This window comes from Saccopteryx leptura, chromosome 9 (assembly GCF_036850995.1).
Source record: "Saccopteryx leptura isolate mSacLep1 chromosome 9, mSacLep1_pri_phased_curated, whole genome shotgun sequence".
Classification (NCBI taxonomy): Eukaryota; Metazoa; Chordata; class Mammalia; order Chiroptera; family Emballonuridae; genus Saccopteryx; species Saccopteryx leptura.
This window is the reverse complement of record NC_089511.1, coordinates 18,051,482-18,070,779: the sequence shown is the minus strand read 5'-3', so window position 1 is coordinate 18,070,779 and position 19,298 is coordinate 18,051,482. Positions and strand designations below refer to the sequence as shown.

Genomic DNA, 19,298 nt, shown 5'->3' with positions numbered 1-19,298 from the left:
CATGATTGTGGGATCAGGGAGGAGGCTGGGGCTAGGACACAGAAGTACCATAACTGCATTTGTAGAAAACCTTTAATGTTCCCCAGACTGAGAGGGAGGGCCTTGTGTGCAAGCTAAAACCCCCACTGGGGAAGTCCTCTGGAGTGGCAAGGGGCTGCTTCCTTATGTGTCAGAGGCTGAAGCCACTACCATCTCCTCGCATGCTACTCTCCCAGCCAGAGCTGGCTTGCTCCTGGTCATCCAGGGAGGGCAGAGAGCTGCGAACACTGGGAAGTAGGTGGCCTGGGCGCAGGTCCCAGCATGGCTCCAGCCCCTGAGACAGTCCGTTGGAACAGGGTGGCTGGCGGTTCTCAATGACCAGATCACTATTGTCATCATCGCTGTCAGGCTCAGCAGGTCCGGGCACAGCAGAGGGAGGCCCTGTCAGACGCCCAGATGCCCCACGCACCACATTATTGCGCTGATTGGCTGGCTTGACAGTGACAATGAGGTTGTGGCTGTTGGCGACCATCATGTCTGTCACTTGGTCCAAGGTCTTCCCAGCCACCTCAATGCCATTGACTTCGAGGATCTCATCACTGACTGCCAGCAGCCCTGTGCTCTCAGCCAGGCCCCCTCGTACCAGGCGAGAAATGAAGATGCCTGGGACCCGTTCCAGGCCCTGGGGAGCTACACGCACGCTCATACCATCTCTGATGTAGAAACCTAGGGGGCGGTCAGAACCATGCTTGTGCAGCCGCACCCGTCGGTGGGTCTCAGGCAGTAGGTCCACATCTATGACTGAAGAAACCTGGCGGAAATCTTGGGGCAGGCTGATTAGGAGGGGTGGCCTGGTGCGCAAAGGTGCCACTGGCCGAAGTAGGAGCCCTTTCTTACGCCGCTGTAGAGAGTTTGAGGCAAAAACCAGGCCGCTGGAGTCAGCTTCTGCTGCAGGAGAGGGAGGCACTGAGATTAGAGACCCTGCTCTCCTATTTGGCCCCTTTCCCATCAGGCCCAGGCCTGTGGAAGGGGACACCATAGCTATTTCCTACCACTTGGAGGTCAGGCCAAGGGCAGGGGCTGCAGAGGGTGAAGCCTGGGCACCCTGGGCATAGACTAATCCCTGGAGACCTGCCCTGTCACCCTACCCCACAAACTGTCCACTGTACCCCATTCTCCTCACCCCGCTTCTGCACTAGCAGGCGCAGCGGTGGGGGCCCGCTGGCCAGGGCCCGGTGCAGGCTGTCGTCGTTGGTGAGGGGCAGTAGGTCGCCGTGAGCATCTGTGTAGCCAAGCAGCACGTCCAGGCCCGGGATCTGGTGCACCGCACGCAGTAACCTCGAGAACTCTTGGAAGCCGCTCACCGAAGCACGGGGCAGCGCGAAGCGTCGGAACTCAGCGTCAAACTAGAGGCAGGGAGTGGGAGAAGAGGAGGGGTCTGGACGGAGCCTGCGTCCTTTCTCACCACAGGTCCGAGGGTAGCAGGGGTGGGAAAGCGGGCTGCCGCAACAGCTGCAGCCGAGCGCCTAGACCTCGGCTCCAGTGAAAGGGACGCTGTCCAAGGTCTTCTCCCCGCCCTCCAGGTAACCCAGGCCCCAGAAGGACTTTAGAGGCCGGCAATGAGAGGAAAAAAGGTGGGTACGGGAAAGCGAGAAGAAAAGCCTGAGAATGGGACGTGAAGGACAGAGGAGAGAAAAAGGTGGTAGGACCAAGGGGCCAGGAAAGGGAAAATGAGAGAATTGGAAGCACCTAGTGCCGAAGCCGGGACTGGAGAGGCCCTTACTTTGCTCTTCACCTCCACGATGCTGTCGGGACTGCGCGCCGGGGTCCTCTGTGGCCTGGCCATGGCGGGGTCGCGCGGGGCGGGGACGGTGCCCCAGGCGGCCCGCGGAGGTGCAGGTGCACAGCGGGGCCGCCCGGCCGGCCCGCGCCGCCCCGCCCCTGGCAGTAGCACTCGCCCCGCCCTCCCATCCAAGCCGTGACGTCAAGGGGCCAGCTACTAAGAGTAGAACGCGAGTCTACGTTTCCTAGGAAACGGTGATGGAGCTAGAGACGTCTTCGTGTGCCCTTACGTCATTACGCTACGGTCCGTGCGTTCCCGGAGCTGGGACTCGACCAATCAGAGGGGAGAGTGATGAAAGTGATATTTATTGAATGCCATCTGTGTAGTATTTCCACTGGCCTTACAAGACTGCGCATTTTGTAGATGACGAAACTTAGTTATAATACTTTCTTAATCCTCCGGGGTCACACGGTGTTGAAGTGACTTCGAGCTCGTACTAACTTAGGCCGCAGCCTCAGGCCCCAATTCCTCCCTCTCCATCTGAGCTAGCCCTTAGCCCCTTCCTGCCCGGTGCCAAGGAAGTTATGACGAACAGCCGGGCTTCGGCCGCTGCTATGAGAGATAAGAACAAGAAGGCCAGCATCCAATCAACCCAATAAGAGTCTGCACACAAACTACCGAGCAGTACGCACTAGTGCGCAAGCGCGGGCATGCACGTGGGCGGAGCTTCGATCTCAGCTCCCGCCAAGCAGTGGTGCACTTCCTTTTCCGACGAAAGGCAGAGGCGGAGTCGGAGCGCTCGCGCGAAACCCGGGCGAGCGGCGCTCTGCTAAATTCCTCTTCGGGAATGGCAGGCTTGAGGAGTGTCGTCCTACGACCCTGGATTAGAGAGCTGGTCCTTGGGTCAGGAACACTCTCAAGCCCACGGGCGGGGCAGCTTCTCCAGGTGAGTCCCCTCACCCTCTCGAGGGCCGGGAGACCAGGGTGGGGTCCCAGGACCGTAGGGTTGACGCCTGTCGCTGTTGTCAGGTGTTGCAGGACGCCGTGGCCCCGGGCCCGTCCCGCGCCCCTGATGTCGAGGCCACGCTGCTTGTATCCGACGGGTCCCACAGTATCCGATGCCTGGTGACGCGAGAAGCCCTGAACTCCTCGGACTGGTGAGAAAGGAGATTTGAACCCAGCGGGAAGGTCGAGGCTTGAGCCCGAGGTGGGCGGGCCCCGGGCGGACGGGTCTGTTCCCGCGGGTGAGGCTGTGAGGGTCGCGCTCACCGCAGGGAAGACAAGGAGTTTGGTTTCCGAGGGGCTGAAGGCCGACTGCTGCTGTTGCAAGACTGCGGGGTTCGAATCCAAGTGGGCGAGGGCGGCGCGGTGAGTGGTGAGACTGGCTTGGGCGGGTTACTGGGCCTCATTCTTCGTGACAGTTCCTGAGACCCGTCCCTGAACTCCTCCAGCCCTCTGAGTTCTATCTCCAGGTGCAGCGCTTTAGCCTAATGCCCATGGAGCAGCCCCGGGATTGGGTGACTGGCTGGTAAGTGATGCCTCCACCTTCCAACTGTTCTCCCTCCCAGGCCTGGCTGGTGTTGGCATAGGCCTTTTAGGTGTAAGGGCTTGGGCCCGTAGTAACACTGACTGCTTATCACCACCTTTTTCTTAGCAACCAGGACCCAGACGTGCAGAAAAAGCTCAAAGACTACCTGGAGTGAGTCTGGGGTTGGGTTCGGTGAGGTGTGGCTTGGTTAGAGGATGGCAAATGTGTTGACAGGCCTCAGGATTGTTCCTCAGGCCTGTTTCCTGTTTCTGTAGGGAGAACCTCTCAGAATCCACTTCCTCCAGTGCAGGTACTTGTAGGGGTTCACCCTATCTTTCTGTAGAGTGACTCTCCAGCCATCACCTCCTGCTTCTTTAATGAGCCCTCTTCCCCACCCACCCTGCCCTTCCTCTTCTTCTTTTTTTAAATTTATTTTTATTTTTTTTTAATTCATTTTTAGAGAGGAGAGAGAGAGGGAGACAGACAGGGAGACAGAGAGGGAGAGAGAGGAGAGAGAGACAGAGACAGAGAGAAGGGGGAGGAGCTGGAAGCATCAACTCCCATATGTGCCTTGACCAGGCAAGCCCAGGGTTTCGAACCGGCGACCTCAGCATTTCCAGGTTGACGCTTTATCTACTGCGCCACCACAGGTCAGGCCCCTTCCTCTTCTTTGAACTTCAGCCCATCCCCTGCTCCTCTGACCCCAGGCCTTTCACTGTCCCAACTTCTGGATGAAGATAGAGAAGAACAGGAGCATCAGGGGGCACTAGTGCGCCTGGCTGAGAGCTGTCTGATGCTGTCAGGCACTTGCACAGCACCCCCGCTCACCCGTTGGGCTGCCTCAAGTCACTTGGCCATGGTCAGTCTAGGGTTTTCTTTGGGAAATGTCAGGGTAGGGAGTTGGGCAAGGACCAGACTGACAATTCACTTCCACAGGGAGAATCTGTGTATACTGTCCCCAGCCTATGGCTCCACATATCTGAGAATGACCAGCTAATCCTGAACTCTCTGGGCCCAGGTCAGAAGACACAAGGTAAGGAAGACTGGAGAGGTCCAGAGGAGAATACCTGGGGGCCTGGTGCCCACAGTGCTGACATGCCTTTCCTGACCCCTAGGTCCTGAGCTCCCCCCACCAGACCCGGCTCTTCAGGACCTGTCGCTAACCCTGACCCCCACTCCTTCCTCACTCAGTTCCTCAGGTAAGGTAGTGCTAAAGCCACAAGCACTCACTGCCTGGGCTACACAGGATGCTATGAAAAGGATGAACATGGTTCTTGCAGGCCTGCCTAAGGTCACAGGCCATTCAGCTGGTCTGAGTTGAGAGGGCTGTGCCCACAGTGAGTCCCCTTCTCCCCAGGACCTCCTGCCTTACCCAGCTGCATGTTATCAGAGGAAAGTGGTGCCAGTGTCAGCCTTCTGCCTGCCCTGCCCTTGGCTGCTCCAGACACAGGACAGAAGAGCAGCTCCCAGCCCCTACCAGCCATCTCCTCGGCCCCTGGCCTCGTCCTCACCAGTTCCCCACCCCCCAGCCATGTACCCAACTCCCCACTCCTGAGCTGCACCACAAGTCTGTCACCTCTTGGTCACATCCCCAACCCACATCAGGCCCATGTGACCAGGCCCCAGCCCCAGAAATCTAGACTACAGTTCAAGGAACTAGGGTTGCTCCCCAAGAACTCGCAGCATTTTCCAAGGATAAGAACCACCAAGGAAGTCCTGGAGTCCAGTCCTGTCTGGGTGAGCATAGCCGCTCTACAACTGAACGGTAGAATGAGGTGGACCTTGGATAGAGGTGGAAGAGGGGTTGAGGAAGCCTTTGATGGGGTTAGGGGTTCTTGTTAGCCCCTCTTCAGACACCCCATCCTCTTTAGGACCCTCCAAAGAAGCATCGTGATGGTTCCGCCTTTCAGTATGAGTACGACCCACCCTGCACTTCCCTCTGTGCCCAGGTCCAAGCTGCCAAGTGAGTGCCTGGGGCTGCCCCCATTCTCTTGGTCACCAGTCCCAGTCTTCATTGTCCTATAACCTTGGTTCTCTTCCCAGGCTCCCCCCGCAGCTCCTGGCCTGGGCCTTTCACTTTCTGATGGAGCCGCAGTCAGAACTGGAGCAAACTCAAGTGTGACGGTCACGTGACCATGTGGGAGACTATGTGCGTACAGGTTCCTGCTTGTCAGGGGACAAAATGCTCCACACTCTGCTTCCTTTGGATTTTTTAATAAAATAATCTCATGCGGCAGGAGAGGGTCAGGGCTTGGGGCCGCCGCCTCTTTGGTCTGTGGCTGGGGAAGGTGGACTCTGCTCAGGGCTGGGGAGCTCTGTTTGCTGTGGGGGCAGAGGCTCGGCTCCAAGGCTAGATCCTACAAAAGGAAAGGGGGAGAAGAAAGTCAGAATTGGATTGAGCAGTCCTGCCGCCCTAACAGTTGGCCCAGCCCCTTCTTACCTAGGCTTGGTGACTGGGGTGCCTCAAGCTTTGGCCTTCGCTTGAGGACAGGGGAGCGCTGCAGCCGTAAGGGCCGTTCTAAGAAACACAGAAAGGTGTGAAGTGTCAAGGTGTGCTGCCTGTCCCCAACCTTCCACCCTCCCCACACCCCCTGTGCATTGGTACACACACACGTACACTGTTGCCTTCAGAGCCTCCTTCCTTTCTCTGTGTCTTCCCACCCCTGGCAGAGGTGTCTGTTTTGAAAGTGGAACCAGGGCTACCTGGATGGGCCCCAAACCCTTACTCCCTAATTTCTCACCTCTCATACCACCTGAGGCTCCCTCCAAGGACTAGAGCCAGGAAGGGAGACCTGGAGCCCACCCTTCCCCATCTCCTGCACTCAAGCACACATGGAGGCGTCTCCCCTCACCAACAGGGGCGTGGAGCTGGTCCTCATGCACAGACACTGCTCGTCGCCCTGCCGAGAGAGGCCTCGGCCTCAGCTGGCCATCTAGGGGAGGCCTGGGTATCAGGGTATGGTCCCAACAGCTGCCCCCAGTTCAGCCCTTGCCTCCCACTTCCAGGGTCCCCAAGGGAGCTAAATTTCCAGCAGGGACTCTTCCAGTCCCCAACCCAGTATTGAGGTGGGGGCTAGTGTGCCCATTTTACCTTCACTTCTGGGGCCCAAGCACGGATCCTCTGGGAGGCCCAGGCTGTCTGGCGAGGGGCTGGCTTTTCGGGGGCTGGGACAAGGGGAAGGGGGGCCTGGACCATCCTGTTGGCCCCAACCACGGCTCCTAAGCTCTGCATTCAGCTGCTGTCCCAGTGTCTTCCAAATGGCAGACTCAGGCCCCTGGCTCCCTGGCCCAGGTCTACATGTGGGGTCTACAGGGAAAAGGGTGTCAGCCAAGACCTGCGCCAAGCATTGGAAGTGAGCTTGACCAATGGTATGACCCCTTCCTATCTGTCCCTGCATATCCCCCAACACACACTGTTGCCCTCACTCACCGGCAGACACAGAATGGGTGCGGGACTTGATCGAGATGGGAGGGGCCTCCGAGGAACTGTCCATAATGTCACCTGCAAAATGGGGCTGGGAGCTTAAGGCATCAGACCTTGGGGGCGATAGAAAAGCCTGGCCTCTCCCCATTCTCCCCCAGGATCACAAGTGCCTTGGGGAGTTATCTCTAAGGATTGTACCCCACCCCCAAAATGTACTGCCCTATCCCGGGTTCCACTTACCATCCGAGCCAGCCTTCTTGATCTCTCCATCTTTGCTCTGTAGGAAATGGAAGTCAGTTTACCCCTGCACCAACCTCACCCTAGCCTTATTCTTTTGTTCATACTTGTCCTTTATTATTTAAAAATGTTTTTTCCTAAGTAAAAAGTGGGGAGGCAGAGAAACAGATTCCCACATGCACCCTGACTAGGATTCACCTGGCAAGCCTACTGGGGATGCTCTGCCCATCTAAGGTTGTTGCTCCATTGCTTGACAACTGAGCTATTTTAGTGCCTGAGTTGAGGTCATAAAGCCACCCTCAGTGCCCAAGGCCAACTTACTCCAATGAGCCATGGCTGCAAGAGGGGAAAAGAGCGGGGAGGTGGAGGGATGCAGAAGCAGATGGTTGCATCTCCTGTGTGCCCTGACTGGGAATTGAACCTGGAACATTCACACACTGGGCCAACACTCTACTACTGAGCTAAGTGGCCAAGGCCCATTCTCGTTCTTATAACTGCTGCTAAATATGGGCTGGGCAACAACATGGCAAACTGAGTCCTTAAAGTACAGTCTGGGGTGGTGGACAGTTAACACCTGCATACATATGCATGCACAGACATACAAATAATGTGTTCTTAATTCTCTGATTCACTTTCTATACTGTAGTTCTTATTAGGGACTGTGATTAGAGTGGCATTAGAAGTATGACCATGGAAGAGGGTCAGGGAAGGCCCACAGGGAAATGCAGGGATGCATAAAGAGGAACCTGGTGTAACCTGTGGGTGGTGATAAGGGAAGTGGGTCAGGGAAATGTTCCAGACAGAAATGTGCAGAGGCTCTGATTTGCAACCAGGAGTGGAGAGCAGTGAGAAGAAAGCAGTGACCAGGGCTGAGACCCCATAGGGCCCTGAGGCATGGTTAGGAGTCAGGGCAGAGGCTTGAGAGGAAGCCCCTGGACAACTTGCTGTTTCAAAATTCAGATTTCTGTTAGATCATAGCGAAAGGACCATCATAGCTCCAAGGAGGAGATATCAGTGGCCTGGGTCTGGGCCTGGGCCAGGGCAGAAGCTAAGAGGGAAGAATGGTTGAAGCTGATCACTATTTTGAGGAGGGTGTGTGGGACGGACAGACCTGTGTGTGATGAAGCTCACCTTGGTCACACATCACTCACAGACTGCCACAAGCCACACATCACCTGCCCCCTCACTTGGCACTTGTGTCCTTCCCAACTTACTTGTTTTCTCTTGCCTTCGGCACTCCCGCTGCCTCTGCTCACGCCAATCCTCTGCAACATCACTTGTACCCGCTGTTCAAAAGATGGGGCCATCTCTGTGTCGCCTCGCTCCAGGGGCCGCCTCTGGGGACAGAGATGCCGGCATGAGGAGAGAGCTCATTGCCCTCAGTTCCAGAAGAGCCCTCGCCCTATCACCAGGCCTCACCTTGTCAGGTCTGGCACCCAACGTTGCTTCTTCCTCCTCAGCAGGTAGCAGTATCATTGAGTAAGCCTTGCTTTCCCGAGTGTAGCGAGGCCGGCTCCTGCGGGCAGGGTCCGGGCTGCTGGTGCCCCCTTCAGCCCCACCAGGTTCCTCCCCACGGCCAGGACGGGCTGGTGGCCGCAGCAGATCCCCAAGTGTGGTTTTTCGAGTGCGGGGAGCTGCCCCAGGGCTGGTCTCTAGTTCAGGCCGTGGCCCCCGGGTTGAACGAGGCTTCTTGAAGGCAAAGAGGGTGCCCAGCTTCTTTCGCAGTGTACGGGGAACCGGGGTGGTACCACCTTCAGTGGCTGGGTCCTCCTCAAGGGCCCAGCTGTGGGAACAGCCAACAATAAGCAGGAAGGCCTATGGAGCAGCCCACCCTCTCCCACCCCCTGCAACTGCCCCACACTCACAGGCGATCCTGCTGGATCAGCCTTTTGGAGAAGAATTCCTCCACGCCCTCGTCTACACGGGCACTGAGTCCATTCCCCTCCTGCGGCAAGGCCGGGGGCACCTGGGGGACACCACATGGTCAGGGGTTAAGGCTGAGTGCAACTGTGACTTCTCCCCACCTCCCTTGTTCAACAGTCTGCCCTGGGCAACTCCAGGTCCTGGGAACCAGGGCGACTCTAGGGGGCTGCTGACATACAAGCTTTCTCCTTGTCCAACTAGCGAGCAGAGATACTGATTTCACATACCCCCTTACCCTGGATACACAACCAGCATACACCCATCATTGTCCCATGGAGAATCCTACACACTTGAACCACCCACCTGGTCACCAGCAGGCTGGAGCCCACGCATCCTCTGGGTCACAGGTTCTCACCTGCCACCCGCTCTGCTCCAAACAGTTTCCTGCAGTATCCCCCACCCCCACCCCACCCGGCTTGCTGCTGCTCAGCGGCATGGCCTGCTGCGTCAGACCCTGGGGGGGGGGGGGGGGCTCAAGCCAGCTCCTCCCCTTATGCCCTGTGCCCACTACCCCCACCAGTACCCTGTCCACACATCTCCCTACACCTACACTGGACAGATGTGCAGTTGACAGGATTGTCCCCGCAGTCAGAGAGCCCAATATCTCAATAACCCTGGGGATGCTGGATAAGACAGCCACCCTCTCTTGCACATCCACCCATGCAGCAGGCCAACCTGAGGCAGAGTCCTACACCTAGGTACACCTTTCATGAAGCCCACATACTCACGACCCCACTTGTGTATGGCCTGGGGTGAGGGGTGGCCAGTAAGAAGCCAGGACGTGGCCAAACGACCTGGTGATCTTGGGCACCTACAACCCCACCTCCTTGCCCACCATTATCTGTGAGGAGCAAAGGGGCCACTTGCGACCCCCAATTCGAGTGGGGGGAGGGTGCTCACCTGGGGGCCCCCAGGCGGCGGGCGATGGTGGTGCTGGCGCCGAGGCCGTGGCCGGGCCCTAGTCGGATGGCGCAGAGGCTGTCCGGAGGGTGGCAGGTCCATGCGAGGCAGCAGGCCGGCCGGGAGCCCGGGAGCAGCGGGGCTTGGAGAGCCGCGTGCAGATGGGCCCGCCGGCGGCTCCGCATCCTCCCCAGGAGCCGCCAGCTCGGGCTCCGGTTCCTCAGCAGCACCTGAGGGGAGAGCACCAGAAAAGCACAGAGCTCGGAGCCTCGGGAGGTGGCAGTGGCGGCGCTAGGGCGGCGGGGGACCCGCCCAGGGTGCGGGGAGGGGCCCGGCAACGCCGCCCGCTCCCCTCCCCCCAGCCAGCCCCTCCCCGCCGCTGTCCATGGTACTGAGCGCGGCCATGAGTGGCGCGCATCCGCACTGCCGCCAAGCATACGCGTCTTGGGGTAGAAAAGTGGGGCTGGGTGGGTGGCTGGTAGGCGGGCGGAGGTGCGGGGGCGGTGGGGGGGAGGTTGTCTGTGGAGACAGTGTCCTGGCCCCTGTTCTGCTCAGGTCTCACTCCATGCTATCTGACTACAGCGGACCTCAACCTTGCAAGGTGCAGGGGTCCCTAGCCTGGTCTAGGCAAGGGTCAGGGAGTTTCTGGGACAACAGAGCTGATTGAATGTAACCAAGTATCCAGGTCTAATGGAGCTTCAGCCCAGCTCAGTGACTCCCTTCCCCCCAGGCCCTGACTTACTGTGAGTGGAGAGAGCCAGGTGAAGACAGTGTTTGGACTCAGAACATTGCTGTGGAGGGCTGCCATCCTGTTGGGGAAGGCACAAACTAGGCCTGGGGCCAGAGAGCTGCATCCCCCACCTTCCACATGCCAGAACAAGATGGAAAGATTAGGTCTCCAGGCCCAGAGTTCTGGCCCCACCTACCTTCTGCCCCTCTCCATCCTTCTTTTCCTTCTCCTCAAAGAAGAAAAGTCCTTCCAGTTCCCCAGATCCAAAGGGGGTGGGCTGGTCTTCTTCCAGGGCTGGTATGGCAGAGGGCATTGCCACTGTTGTCTGCTGGGCCAGACTCTCCACCTGCAATATTAGGTACCCTAAAGATGGGCAGGTAGGGCCCCAGCCATAGTCTCATCAGTGCTAAGGGAACCCTAAAATATCCCTGGGCTTTATGACCCCGGAAGACATTAAAGAACCCCTTGCAAGGCAGTGTGTGTGTGTGTGTGTGTGTGTGTGTGTGTGTGTACAGTCTCCCCTTACCAGCTGATCCCGGGCTGCACTCAGACCTGCCAGAGCTTGAACCACAATGTTCTCTGCCAAAGACCCTGTCACTGATAGCCGCATGTCCCTGAGGACAAGAAGAAAGGGTTAGTATGTTGTCTCTGCCCTGCCCAGCCCTGCCCAATCCAGCCTACCTGAGCCTAGAGAAGGCATCTTGCAGCAAGTGCTCTGGGAGCAGCTCTGAGAGACTCCTTGAGCCTACCAGGACCTCCTCTAGCTGCTCCCTCCACCTGGGTCCCTGCAGCATCTGTGGGCAGAGGCTCCTTGTTGTGTCCAGTGTGCTCTGAGTAAAGTCCTGGGCAAAGGTGAGGTTGTGGCTAGGGCCCAGACCAAATGGCTTGAGGCTCTAACTCCCACAGAATATTGACTCAGGGGACATCACAGTCAAGCCTATGGGATGGGGTCAAGCCTGAATATGGAAGTGGGGCTGGGGCAAGGGTACCATCTCACCTGGATGTCCTGGCGGCAGACCTCTCCCACCTGCCCCAGGAGGTCCTCCAGCTTCTGCCGCAGCTGCCATTGATGGCTTGGGGAGCTTCCCGCTTCATACAGAATGGGGAGGATCTGGAGGCCCAGAAGGAACAGGAGTTGGAAGGTGACACCTTAGCTAAGGGGGGAAAGGTCCTCACAGCAGGAGGGTTTGCTCACACTGAGAGAGAAGTTGGCATTCTGGATGGCATCCTCGGCCTGGTGCACAGCAGCTTCACCCTGGGGTCCAGCCCTACAGCCCAGCAGCTCCACATGCTCCTGCACCGACTGACACAGTTCATTCACTTCCTGAGGAACATCAGAAATCAGTCCTGGTCTGGTCCCCTTCCCGTCCCAAAACCCCTGGCTGCCTCCTTCCCAGGGTCTCCAATAGGGTCTAAGTTCTGAAGCCAGTGCCATCAGGCCACCCTATCTGTTCAAGGAGGGAGAGCAGTGTCTCCTTTGGTTCATTGCAGGGACTTTATATATACTTCTTAACAGTACAGAATAGGAAGGAAAGGAGCTGGTAGTCATGTCTGTGTTTTAGAAGCTCAGTTCACCATCCATCTGGAAGTGCAAAAAAAAAAAAAAAAAATGAGAGTGAGGCACCATGGGAGAAGAACCAGTGGGGACAAAGGAGTGTTAGGTGGGGATGAGGAGCCGAACCAAGGAGGTCTCTGCAGACTCCAGCCAGGAGAGGCCTGGTCCAAATCTCTGTCCACGGCACCTGGTGGGTGGGTGAGGGCACCAATGAGATTGGGCTCCAGGGTGGAGAGAAGAGTGTGTGGGAGATAATGAGATCACTTGAAGATGTATAGAATATGAAGCCCCTGCAGATGTCTGGGTCAAGATGCTTGGGCTCCAGAGCTAGGGAGAAAAGTGGAATTTGGGAATGAGAGGTGGGGAACATTTCTCACAAAGGTGAGGTAGTAATGGAGGGAGACGAAGCTAGAAAGAGGGTCACTGGGTTAGCCACAACAGAGGTCAGTGAAGAGAAGGGAACCCTCTTGTGAATGGGAAGTCACAGATGGTGCTACAATGGAGGAGGTGGGGAGGGTTGAGGCAAGATTTTTAAATACCTCTCATCTTTAACAGGAGAGCCTATTTAAATGCTTTCAAAAGGCAGTCAGTGATGTTATTTGGGGGAGCTATTTCAGGAGGGGTTGGTTCCTTTCCAGTCCAAGGAGACGGAATTGTCTGGATCAGCAGGATTTAGGCACCCTGGCCCCAGGAAAGTTAGACTTTCAGACTCATGGAGGCTCTCGGGTGCCACAGCTCTCCCCATCCCCCTTTCTTCCGGTTGTCAAGGCTTAGGAAGTGGACACTGACCTGCTCAGAGGGGTTCGAGACCACACCTAGTGGCTGCAGGCAGGAGGTGCTGGCAGAAGAGGTGCGGTTATTTCTCAAGAGACAGGCTTGGATCTGGGGACAAGGGATGGTGATAAATGGTGGGGGACAGGGCCAGGACACAGAGCAGAGCAGCTGAGAAGGGTCCCCCCACCTGATGCACTGCCTGTGCAGTCAGTTCCGGGCGGCTGCGCTGCGCCTGGGCCACGTCGGTCAGTGGCAGAGGCATGGCCTTCAGGCTTCGATTCTGCTCCAGGGCCTGTGCCACGTCCAGCAGGCCCAGAGCAGATGTATGATTCCGGTCCCAGACCACAGACCTGGGCCGAGCGGGGCTTCAGTAACTCTCGGGTCAAGTCCATTCGCCACCATTCAGCCCCACCCCTTAGCCTAGTAACCCTTCCGTGCCACGCCCTCCTCCCTATCAGGCCCACTCTGCTGACCCCGCCCACCGGAGTCTGGTGTTAACCCGAAGGGCCTTGGCTAGCATCTTGGCACCCGTGTCCCCCATGGCGTTGCCGCTGATATCCAGGGCTGTCAGGTTAGGATTGGTGGCCAGGGCCCGAAGCAGGACGCTGGCGCCCAGCTTCAGCCGCGACTCAGCCACAGACAGGGACTGCAGAGGCTGGAGTTAAAAGAAAGCCATTTGTGGTTGGAGTCAGGGATCAGCAAGGGTCACAGGGTCTGAGGCAGCAGGAGTCAGAGGGGTCACAGGGGTCTATTGACTGAGGATCCCGCGTGGTCCCAAGAACTCACACAGTCGTCGTCCTGCATGAGCTGGACAATCCGGTGCAGGACGTCGTCCAGGGTCTCCCTGTGGGCAGGGGCTACGGTTGAGGCGGGGGGGGGGGGCCGGGTTGTGGGGCGCTGTCTGGGAGGCTCGGGAGTGGGATGGGGGCTCACTTGCACCGGACGTTGAAGTTCCTTCCAAGCGCCACATGTCGCAGGGACCGACTTCTCCCGATGGCCAGCACCAGAGTCACCATGTCCGAACCGAAGCCTGGGGATGGTTAGAGTCACGCACAGGGAAAGCTGCGGGGATGGGGGTGGATTGGGAATTGGATGGGTGGTGGCAGGGTGAGTTTCCCGGCAGTCTCACCATTATCCGACAGATCCAGGGAGCTCACGGCGCCAGCATCGCACACTAAGTCCTGTATCACCTGAGCGCCCGCTGAGCGCAGCTGAAGGCGGAAGGCGGGGCGTGCTCAGGCTAACAGACCACAGGTGGGCAGGATCTGGCGGTCAAAGGCCCTGCGCTCCCGCAGCCCCACTCCCAGTGTGTGAGCCCACTGCCCGCTCTGTCGGGGCTCCGCGCTCACCTCACAAGCGCTGAGGTCCAGATGCAGGTCGCCCATGTGCGTGTTCAGCGCGAGACCTTCCAAAAGGGCCCTGGGAGAGGATGTCACATGGAGTGGCAGGAACTGGGAACAGGGGAACCCCGAGGCGCAAACGAATACAAAGTAGGAGGTGCCAGGATGCTGAGGAGGTGCCGGTCCGATAGGAGCGGAGTGAGGTACTGGAGGCCTGGCCTGGGTGGTGGCGGCACAGGCAGGGTACGTGGAAAGGGGCAGCGACTCTCACCTGAGCGCGTCGGGGGGCAGCTTGCAGCCTGCCAGGCCCAGGTGCCGAAGCGTCCCGGCACGGCCCAGGAAGAGTTGCAGCGCGGCAGGCGCAGCCCGAGACTTCCTAGGGTGGGGGAGCCAGAGGAGTGGGCTTCCGGCAGGGAGGCGGCTCCCAGCAGTCTCCCGCCCCCCACTCGACGTGCTCCGAACCCGCCCACCCCCCTTACGTGCGGGAGAAGACGTTCCTCGAAGCGTCGAGGTGAGTAAGGCTGGCGCAGCAGCCGCGGGACAGTGCGGCAAAGAGCTGCGGGAGGAGCGGGTGGGCCGCATCGGTCAGAGGGCTGGGCCCTCCCCGTCAGCCTTGCCCTCCCCGTCAGCCTTGCCCTCCAGTTTACCGTCGGGCCTGAGGCCTGCCCACCAACCCCAGCGATCATCCTCCCCCCACTGACCACCCTCTCACAGTGTCCAGCGCGGTGTCAGTGCCGGCAAGATTCAGGAACGTCAGAACATTAGGACGGCTCAGGAAACTATGGAGTCCCTTGTGGCAGGATGGCATGGGAAGGAGGGAGGAGTCAGGAATCGCTTCACCAAGAGCGTTCTGCCATCCTGCAGCCCACTCAACCCCCATCACTGTCCCTAAAGACAGAGCCACTCACCCCATTGTCCTCCGAGGCTCCCAGTGCCCCGGGGTTCCCGGAAAGATCCAGATGGGTCAGGGCAGAGTCAAAGGCTGCATTGGAAGCCAGTGCCCGGCCTAGAGCCTTCATTCCTGGTGGTGGAGGAAGGGGTATCTCAGCGATCAGGCTGACCAACCTTCCCTCTCAACTTCCCAACATTACCCCGTGTGTGGCTCCACCTACCTCGTGGCGTCAGCCCTGTCTGCGCTAGGCTGAGTCTCCGCAGGGCTCCAGGTCGATGCTCTAGGTATCTGCTGAGCGCAGCCACGCCTGGCAATAGGGGCAAACCTCATGGGTGTCACCTTCTCTGGCACCAACCCCCAGTGCTCCACAGGCTCAGCCATACCTCGGTCGTCCAGCAGGTTCCCAGCCAGGCTGAGCTCCTGAAGCCCAGAGCTTGAGTGCCCTGAGAGCGCCTGGGCCAGTCGCCGGACAAAGTCTCTGGGAACCAGACCCCAGGCATGAGACTGAGTCTGGATTCCCAACTCCTCCCAATCCCAACTGCCTGGACTGCCCTCCTCAAGCCCTCCCTGTTGCCCTTACCCCTTCAGGCCACAGGTCTCCAGCACCAGCTCCTCCAGGTGGGATGATTGACTCATCATGTGCAGAATCTGTTCCATGACCTCAAGGCTCTAAGAACCAGAGTGGGGGCTCAGTGGACTGCACCCTGGTCCCCACACCCTTGACCACTCCCTGCCCCTACACTCTCACCAGCTTCATGTCCACACAGGAGAGACACCGGAACCACAGGTTATAGGACAGAGCAGCTACACTCAATGCCAGGTCCCTGGTTGGGAGAAGGGACAGGGGCTGGGCTCAGGGTCCTCCAGCCAGATCCCAGGCCCAGCATCCCCTTGCATGGAGAGGCTAAGGCCCAGGAATGTGGGTCATGGAATCTTCCTCCCTTCCCGGTCCTGGCAGGCCACACACCGACTGCCCAGATGGCTGAAGTCTCCTAGGCTGAAATGGCGGCAGCCCTGACGGTGGTAAATGGTATCCACATCCTGGACAGGAAGAAAGTGTCTCCAGCTGTCTTGGGGCCACAAGGAGCAGGGAGGGACTCAATGCCCATGGGGATCAGATGTCTCCAGAGCCCCCCAGAGAGGGCCCTCCCCTCACCCACTGAATCTCCTCTCGAAAAGGAAAGCCATTGTAGTCACATAGAGCCTCGTATGTCTCCAAGAAGCCACCTGTGGAAGTGTCAGGGGTATGACGGGGTGGGGGAGGGGGAGGAGAGAGACAAAGGGGCAGAGATGAAGGAAGATCAGACTCAAGCTGGGTGATGGCTGTACCTCAAATGGAGGCTGTTCAGTTTAGGAGACCTCCACATCCAGGGGTTTGGGCTGCAGGAAAGGATAGGCCGGAAGCCCCATGTGGCCCCACCATGGCCCTTACCACAGGGGCTACTGGGTGAGGCGGCCTCTGAGGGGCTGCTTCTCTCCAAGCTAACCAGCATGGAGGCAGGTGTGGTACTCCGGAACAGCTTCCTGGGGCGGGCATAAAGGAGAGGGGACAAGGGACTTCTAGCCTCTGGGATGTAAGACAACCCACTTGTGTCTCCAGAGCATGCCCCCCGCTGCCCCCCTTCCTGTCAGCCCCTTCAGCTGCTGGGCCTCACCCAAGGGTGGAGCGAGGAAAGACCTTCTTGATGGCTGAGACGACATGCTGGGCCAACTGTTCCAGGGCAGCCACACCAGGAAACTCTAGGACCAGCTCAGGCAGGGACTCGAGCTCAAAGGTGACCTGGGGAGGGGCAGGTGGCTGGGCTGGACTCTATGTGTGGGGGCCGGGGGAGGAGGAAGTGAAGGCAGCCCTGGTGGGTACTAAGGGTCTTACCTGTGGGGGTGTCTCCTGCAGTGCCATGGCCTGGACCTCCAAGTAGCTGAATGTGCAGTCCACCTGTGGAGTGCTCGGATCAGCCTGGACCGAGGCTTGAGCCCCACCCTCCTGGGAGCCTAGTCCTTTGTGTAGCCTGGAGCTCAGAGCCAGATGGGTCTAGACTCCAGTACTGCCTGCTGCTAGGAGCCTAGTGCTGTTGGAAGGGCAGAGCCCACAAGGACAAGAGGGACAGGGCTGCAGATGCAGCCCTCTTGTCAAGGAAGCTGCTGCAGGGCAAGGCAAGGGGGGTGGCGGTCAGGCTCTCGGACTAACTCACCCGAAGTGGGAGGCACGTGTGGAGCAGGTAGGCTCTCCATCGCAGCAGTGCCTGGGGGGAGACAGTGTCTGATACCTGCGCAGGGCTAGGGGCTCTTTCTGCTTGGGCCACAGCCCCCTTCCCAGGCTCTGCCCCCTGCCATACCAGGACATGACCTTGCTCAGCGCCTTCCCGCTCTGGTAGCCAGGTTTTCAGCAGCAGTTCTGCCTCCTTGGGCCACAGGAACCTGGTGATCTCGCCTGTGGAAGGGCAGTCTGCTGGCTGAGTTTAGTCCTCCCATGGCCTCCCATTCATCCCATGGCCTGTACCAGGCTAGGGGCCTGTGCTCATCTATGGGCCAGCAAGGAAGGAGGAGAGGGATCTCAGGGCACCAAGCCATCGGAAGGAGCACAGAAACGCTTGCCGGGCACCCAGGGCTCAGGGTGGGCCTCTGGTTTGGAGGTGGCACCGCTTCCTCCCAGCCAAGCAGGAAAGAAGGACCAGTGCTTACCTCGCAGCTCACAGGATATGCCGTCGGGGGTCTGGGCCATGGGGCCAGGCCAGGCGGCCGGGTGGCCCGAGGAGCTCGGAGCAGAAACAGTAGCTGGTGGGCGCCCACAGGAAGCCTGGGGCCCCGCCTGCACTGCAGCCACCTGCTTCTCCTGCAACGGAAGGTACTCGCTGCTTCCTGCCCGGCCGCCCCCGGCCCGGCTCCTCCCCGCCCCGGCCTGGCCTCCGCGGGCCTGGAAATGTCGCCCCGGTACAGGGGTGTAGGAGCAAGGCAGTCTCAGCTTCCCATCCATCCCGTCGCGCAGGAGCTACTCCGCCAGGCCAGACATGGGGTGGGAGCGGTTTGTGCCCGTTGCGTGCCTCTTGGGGTTCCTAGCCCCCTACTTCTACCTCACACCGCAGTCCCTGCCGCTCACGGCAGGGGGTGCTGCCCTCTCGGGGGGGCCCCCCTCCCCGGTTCATAACCTCCAAAGCCCACATGGAGAGTGGACACGGGGCTTGGGCGGGAGGAGAGGTCTGCCGTTCAACAGGCGCATGGGATCTCTCCCTTCACCTGGCTCTAACCTGAAGGACCTAATCTGCTTGCTTCTAACCTGGAAACCGAGACTTCACTGAGGATCCAGGAACTGTTAAAGGTGTGGAAAACACACCAGATGGGCCCAGACATCTTTCTCCTCAGCTTTCATCAGGTTCAGGCTGGGTCAGGGCCAGAAGGTGGGCCTGTAGGCTCAGGGGGCAGCCTCTGGCTAAAGCCTGAACCATAAGGGCTTCAGGGAGGGATGGAATGACTCGTGAGCAAGGACCAGGTACATAAGGGTCCTCCCCTGAGCATGCATTCTCTGCGACCTGGACTTTGGGAAGGAGGAACCACTAGGACAGAGTAAGGCTACTGTCTTCAGGGGCTGGGAGGGGTCAGAGGTCATGGGATGGGGGCCTGAAAAACATGCTGCCTTTTCAAAGACCAGGGACCTAGATTCTGGAAGGTTCACAGGAGGGGATTAATTTTTTTTTCTTCCTTTACAATCTAATTAAATTCTACTTAGGAGATAGGAAAGAGCCTCTGCCCTGTCCAGAGCTCAGCCAGGCAGAGTGGGTGAGAGGTACTGGGCAGTCCCTTGGTTTCTTTCCCACCTCCAGCTGGCCCTACCCCCCTTGGGGTTTAAGAGACAGCGGGAACACTCTCCGCCATCCAGTCACCGCTTCCATCCCCAACAAGGTCTCACCTCTGTTTTTTGAGATCCAGGCACATGTGAGAAGCAGCTGCTATGAGTTGATGGTTAGAACCAAAGGTTAGGACAAAGTGGAAAGTAGAAACACTGAATATTAACAGCTTGGGAGCAGCCATCTCCCCTCAAGCAACAGGCCCATGGTGTGATAGCTGAGGGATGACAGGGGAGGACCCTGAGCGAGAGGGAGCTATGAGTTCCTTCGAACAGAGGCAAGAGGAGGTCTTGCTCTGCTGCCTCCCAATTTGAAGAAAGGAGTCAAGATTGGGTTAAGATCTAAGACTCTTTCAAAGACCACATAGAACCCACAAAGTGCCATTTTAGGG

General features: G+C 58.6%; 4 protein-coding genes across 12 annotated transcripts in view; 2 read left to right on the top strand and 2 right to left on the bottom strand.

Moving 5' to 3' along the window:
* CENPT (centromere protein T) overlaps positions 1–19,298 on the top strand; it is a 186,826-nt gene that overhangs the window by 156,539 nt on the left and 10,989 nt on the right. The window lies entirely within an intron of this gene.
* Positions 64–2,398, bottom strand: PARD6A (par-6 family cell polarity regulator alpha). Of its 2 annotated transcripts, none has more exons than XM_066348504.1 (3): positions 1,763–2,398; positions 1,163–1,385; positions 64–927 (listed from the first exon to the last, which is right to left on the bottom strand). In XM_066348504.1, the coding sequence occupies exons 1-3, from the start codon at positions 1,823–1,825 to the stop codon at positions 170–172; spliced, it is 1,044 nt and encodes a 347-aa protein (XP_066204601.1). In that variant the 5' UTR covers positions 1,826–2,398; the 3' UTR covers positions 64–169. The 2 variants fall into 2 exon arrangements, with proteins under 2 accessions (XP_066204601.1, XP_066204602.1); XM_066348505.1 differs by having other exon boundaries at positions 64–924.
* ACD (ACD shelterin complex subunit and telomerase recruitment factor) lies at positions 2,461–5,523 on the top strand. 5 transcript variants are annotated; one of them, XM_066348502.1, is made up of 12 exons: positions 2,461–2,708; positions 2,792–2,919; positions 3,037–3,130; positions 3,214–3,290; positions 3,417–3,461; positions 3,566–3,600; positions 3,998–4,149; positions 4,227–4,323; positions 4,406–4,489; positions 4,648–5,027; positions 5,162–5,253; positions 5,334–5,523. In XM_066348502.1, the coding sequence occupies exons 1-12, from the start codon at positions 2,610–2,612 to the stop codon at positions 5,410–5,412; spliced, it is 1,362 nt and encodes a 453-aa protein (XP_066204599.1). In that variant the 5' UTR covers positions 2,461–2,609; the 3' UTR covers positions 5,413–5,523. The 5 variants fall into 5 exon arrangements, with proteins under 5 accessions (XP_066204599.1, XP_066204598.1, XP_066204597.1 ...); XM_066348501.1 differs by having other exon boundaries at positions 3,941–4,149; XM_066348500.1 differs by lacking the exon at positions 3,037–3,130 and having other exon boundaries at positions 2,572–2,708; positions 3,235–3,290; positions 3,941–4,149; positions 5,334–5,469.
* On the bottom strand, positions 5,489–18,031 carry CARMIL2 (capping protein regulator and myosin 1 linker 2). Of its 4 annotated transcripts, none has more exons than XM_066348494.1 (39): positions 17,748–18,031; positions 17,402–17,496; positions 17,258–17,308; positions 16,939–17,001; positions 16,721–16,845; positions 16,498–16,589; positions 16,222–16,292; positions 16,033–16,106; positions 15,814–15,889; positions 15,646–15,734; positions 15,449–15,543; positions 15,286–15,372; positions 15,082–15,194; positions 14,886–14,963; positions 14,653–14,729; positions 14,445–14,549; positions 14,183–14,252; positions 13,963–14,044; positions 13,767–13,863; positions 13,620–13,677; positions 13,307–13,488; positions 13,021–13,183; positions 12,849–12,941; positions 11,700–11,828; positions 11,502–11,615; positions 11,186–11,346; positions 11,031–11,118; positions 10,701–10,850; positions 10,517–10,583; positions 9,775–10,004; positions 8,817–8,917; positions 8,371–8,734; positions 8,166–8,288; positions 6,955–6,991; positions 6,721–6,792; positions 6,382–6,597; positions 6,143–6,223; positions 5,731–5,808; positions 5,489–5,647 (listed from the first exon to the last, which is right to left on the bottom strand). In XM_066348494.1, exons 1-39 carry the CDS (start codon positions 17,785–17,787, stop codon positions 5,535–5,537), a joined length of 4,200 nt encoding a protein of 1,399 aa, XP_066204591.1. In that variant the 5' UTR covers positions 17,788–18,031; the 3' UTR covers positions 5,489–5,534. The 4 variants fall into 4 exon arrangements, with proteins under 4 accessions (XP_066204591.1, XP_066204593.1, XP_066204594.1 ...); XM_066348496.1 differs by having other exon boundaries at positions 6,143–6,190; XM_066348497.1 differs by having other exon boundaries at positions 11,186–11,298.

Excerpts from the sequence above, each read along its gene's own strand:
- PARD6A (XM_066348504.1), bottom strand. The coding sequence starts at position 1,825 with ATGGCCAGGCCACAGAGGACCCCGGCGCGCAGTCCCGACAGCATCGTG. Across the intron at positions 1,386-1,762 it reads TCGTGGAGGTGAAGAGCAAA|TTTGACGCTGAGTTCCGACG; the intron begins GTAAGGGCCTCT and ends CCCTGCCTCTAG. Across the intron at positions 928-1,162 it reads CCTGCTAGTGCAGAAGCGGG|CAGAAGCTGACTCCAGCGGC; the intron begins GTGAGGAGAATG and ends CCTCTCCTGCAG.
- ACD (XM_066348501.1), top strand. The coding sequence starts at position 2,610 with ATGGCAGGCTTGAGGAGTGTCGTCCTACGACCCTGGATTAGAGAGCTG. Across the intron at positions 3,462-3,565 it reads AAGCTCAAAGACTACCTGGA|GGAGAACCTCTCAGAATCCA; the intron begins GTGAGTCTGGGG and ends CTGTTTCTGTAG. Across the intron at positions 4,324-4,405 it reads CCCAGGTCAGAAGACACAAG|GTCCTGAGCTCCCCCCACCA; the intron begins GTAAGGAAGACT and ends CCTGACCCCTAG.
- CARMIL2 (XM_066348494.1), bottom strand. The coding sequence starts at position 17,787 with ATGGCCCAGACCCCCGACGGCATATCCTGTGAGCTGCGAG. Across the intron at positions 15,544-15,645 it reads GAGACCTGTGGCCTGAAGGG|AGACTTTGTCCGGCGACTGG; the intron begins GTAAGGGCAACA and ends TCTGGTTCCCAG. Across the intron at positions 11,829-12,848 it reads TCTCGAACCCCTCTGAGCAG|GAAGTGAATGAACTGTGTCA; the intron begins GTCAGTGTCCAC and ends GATGTTCCTCAG.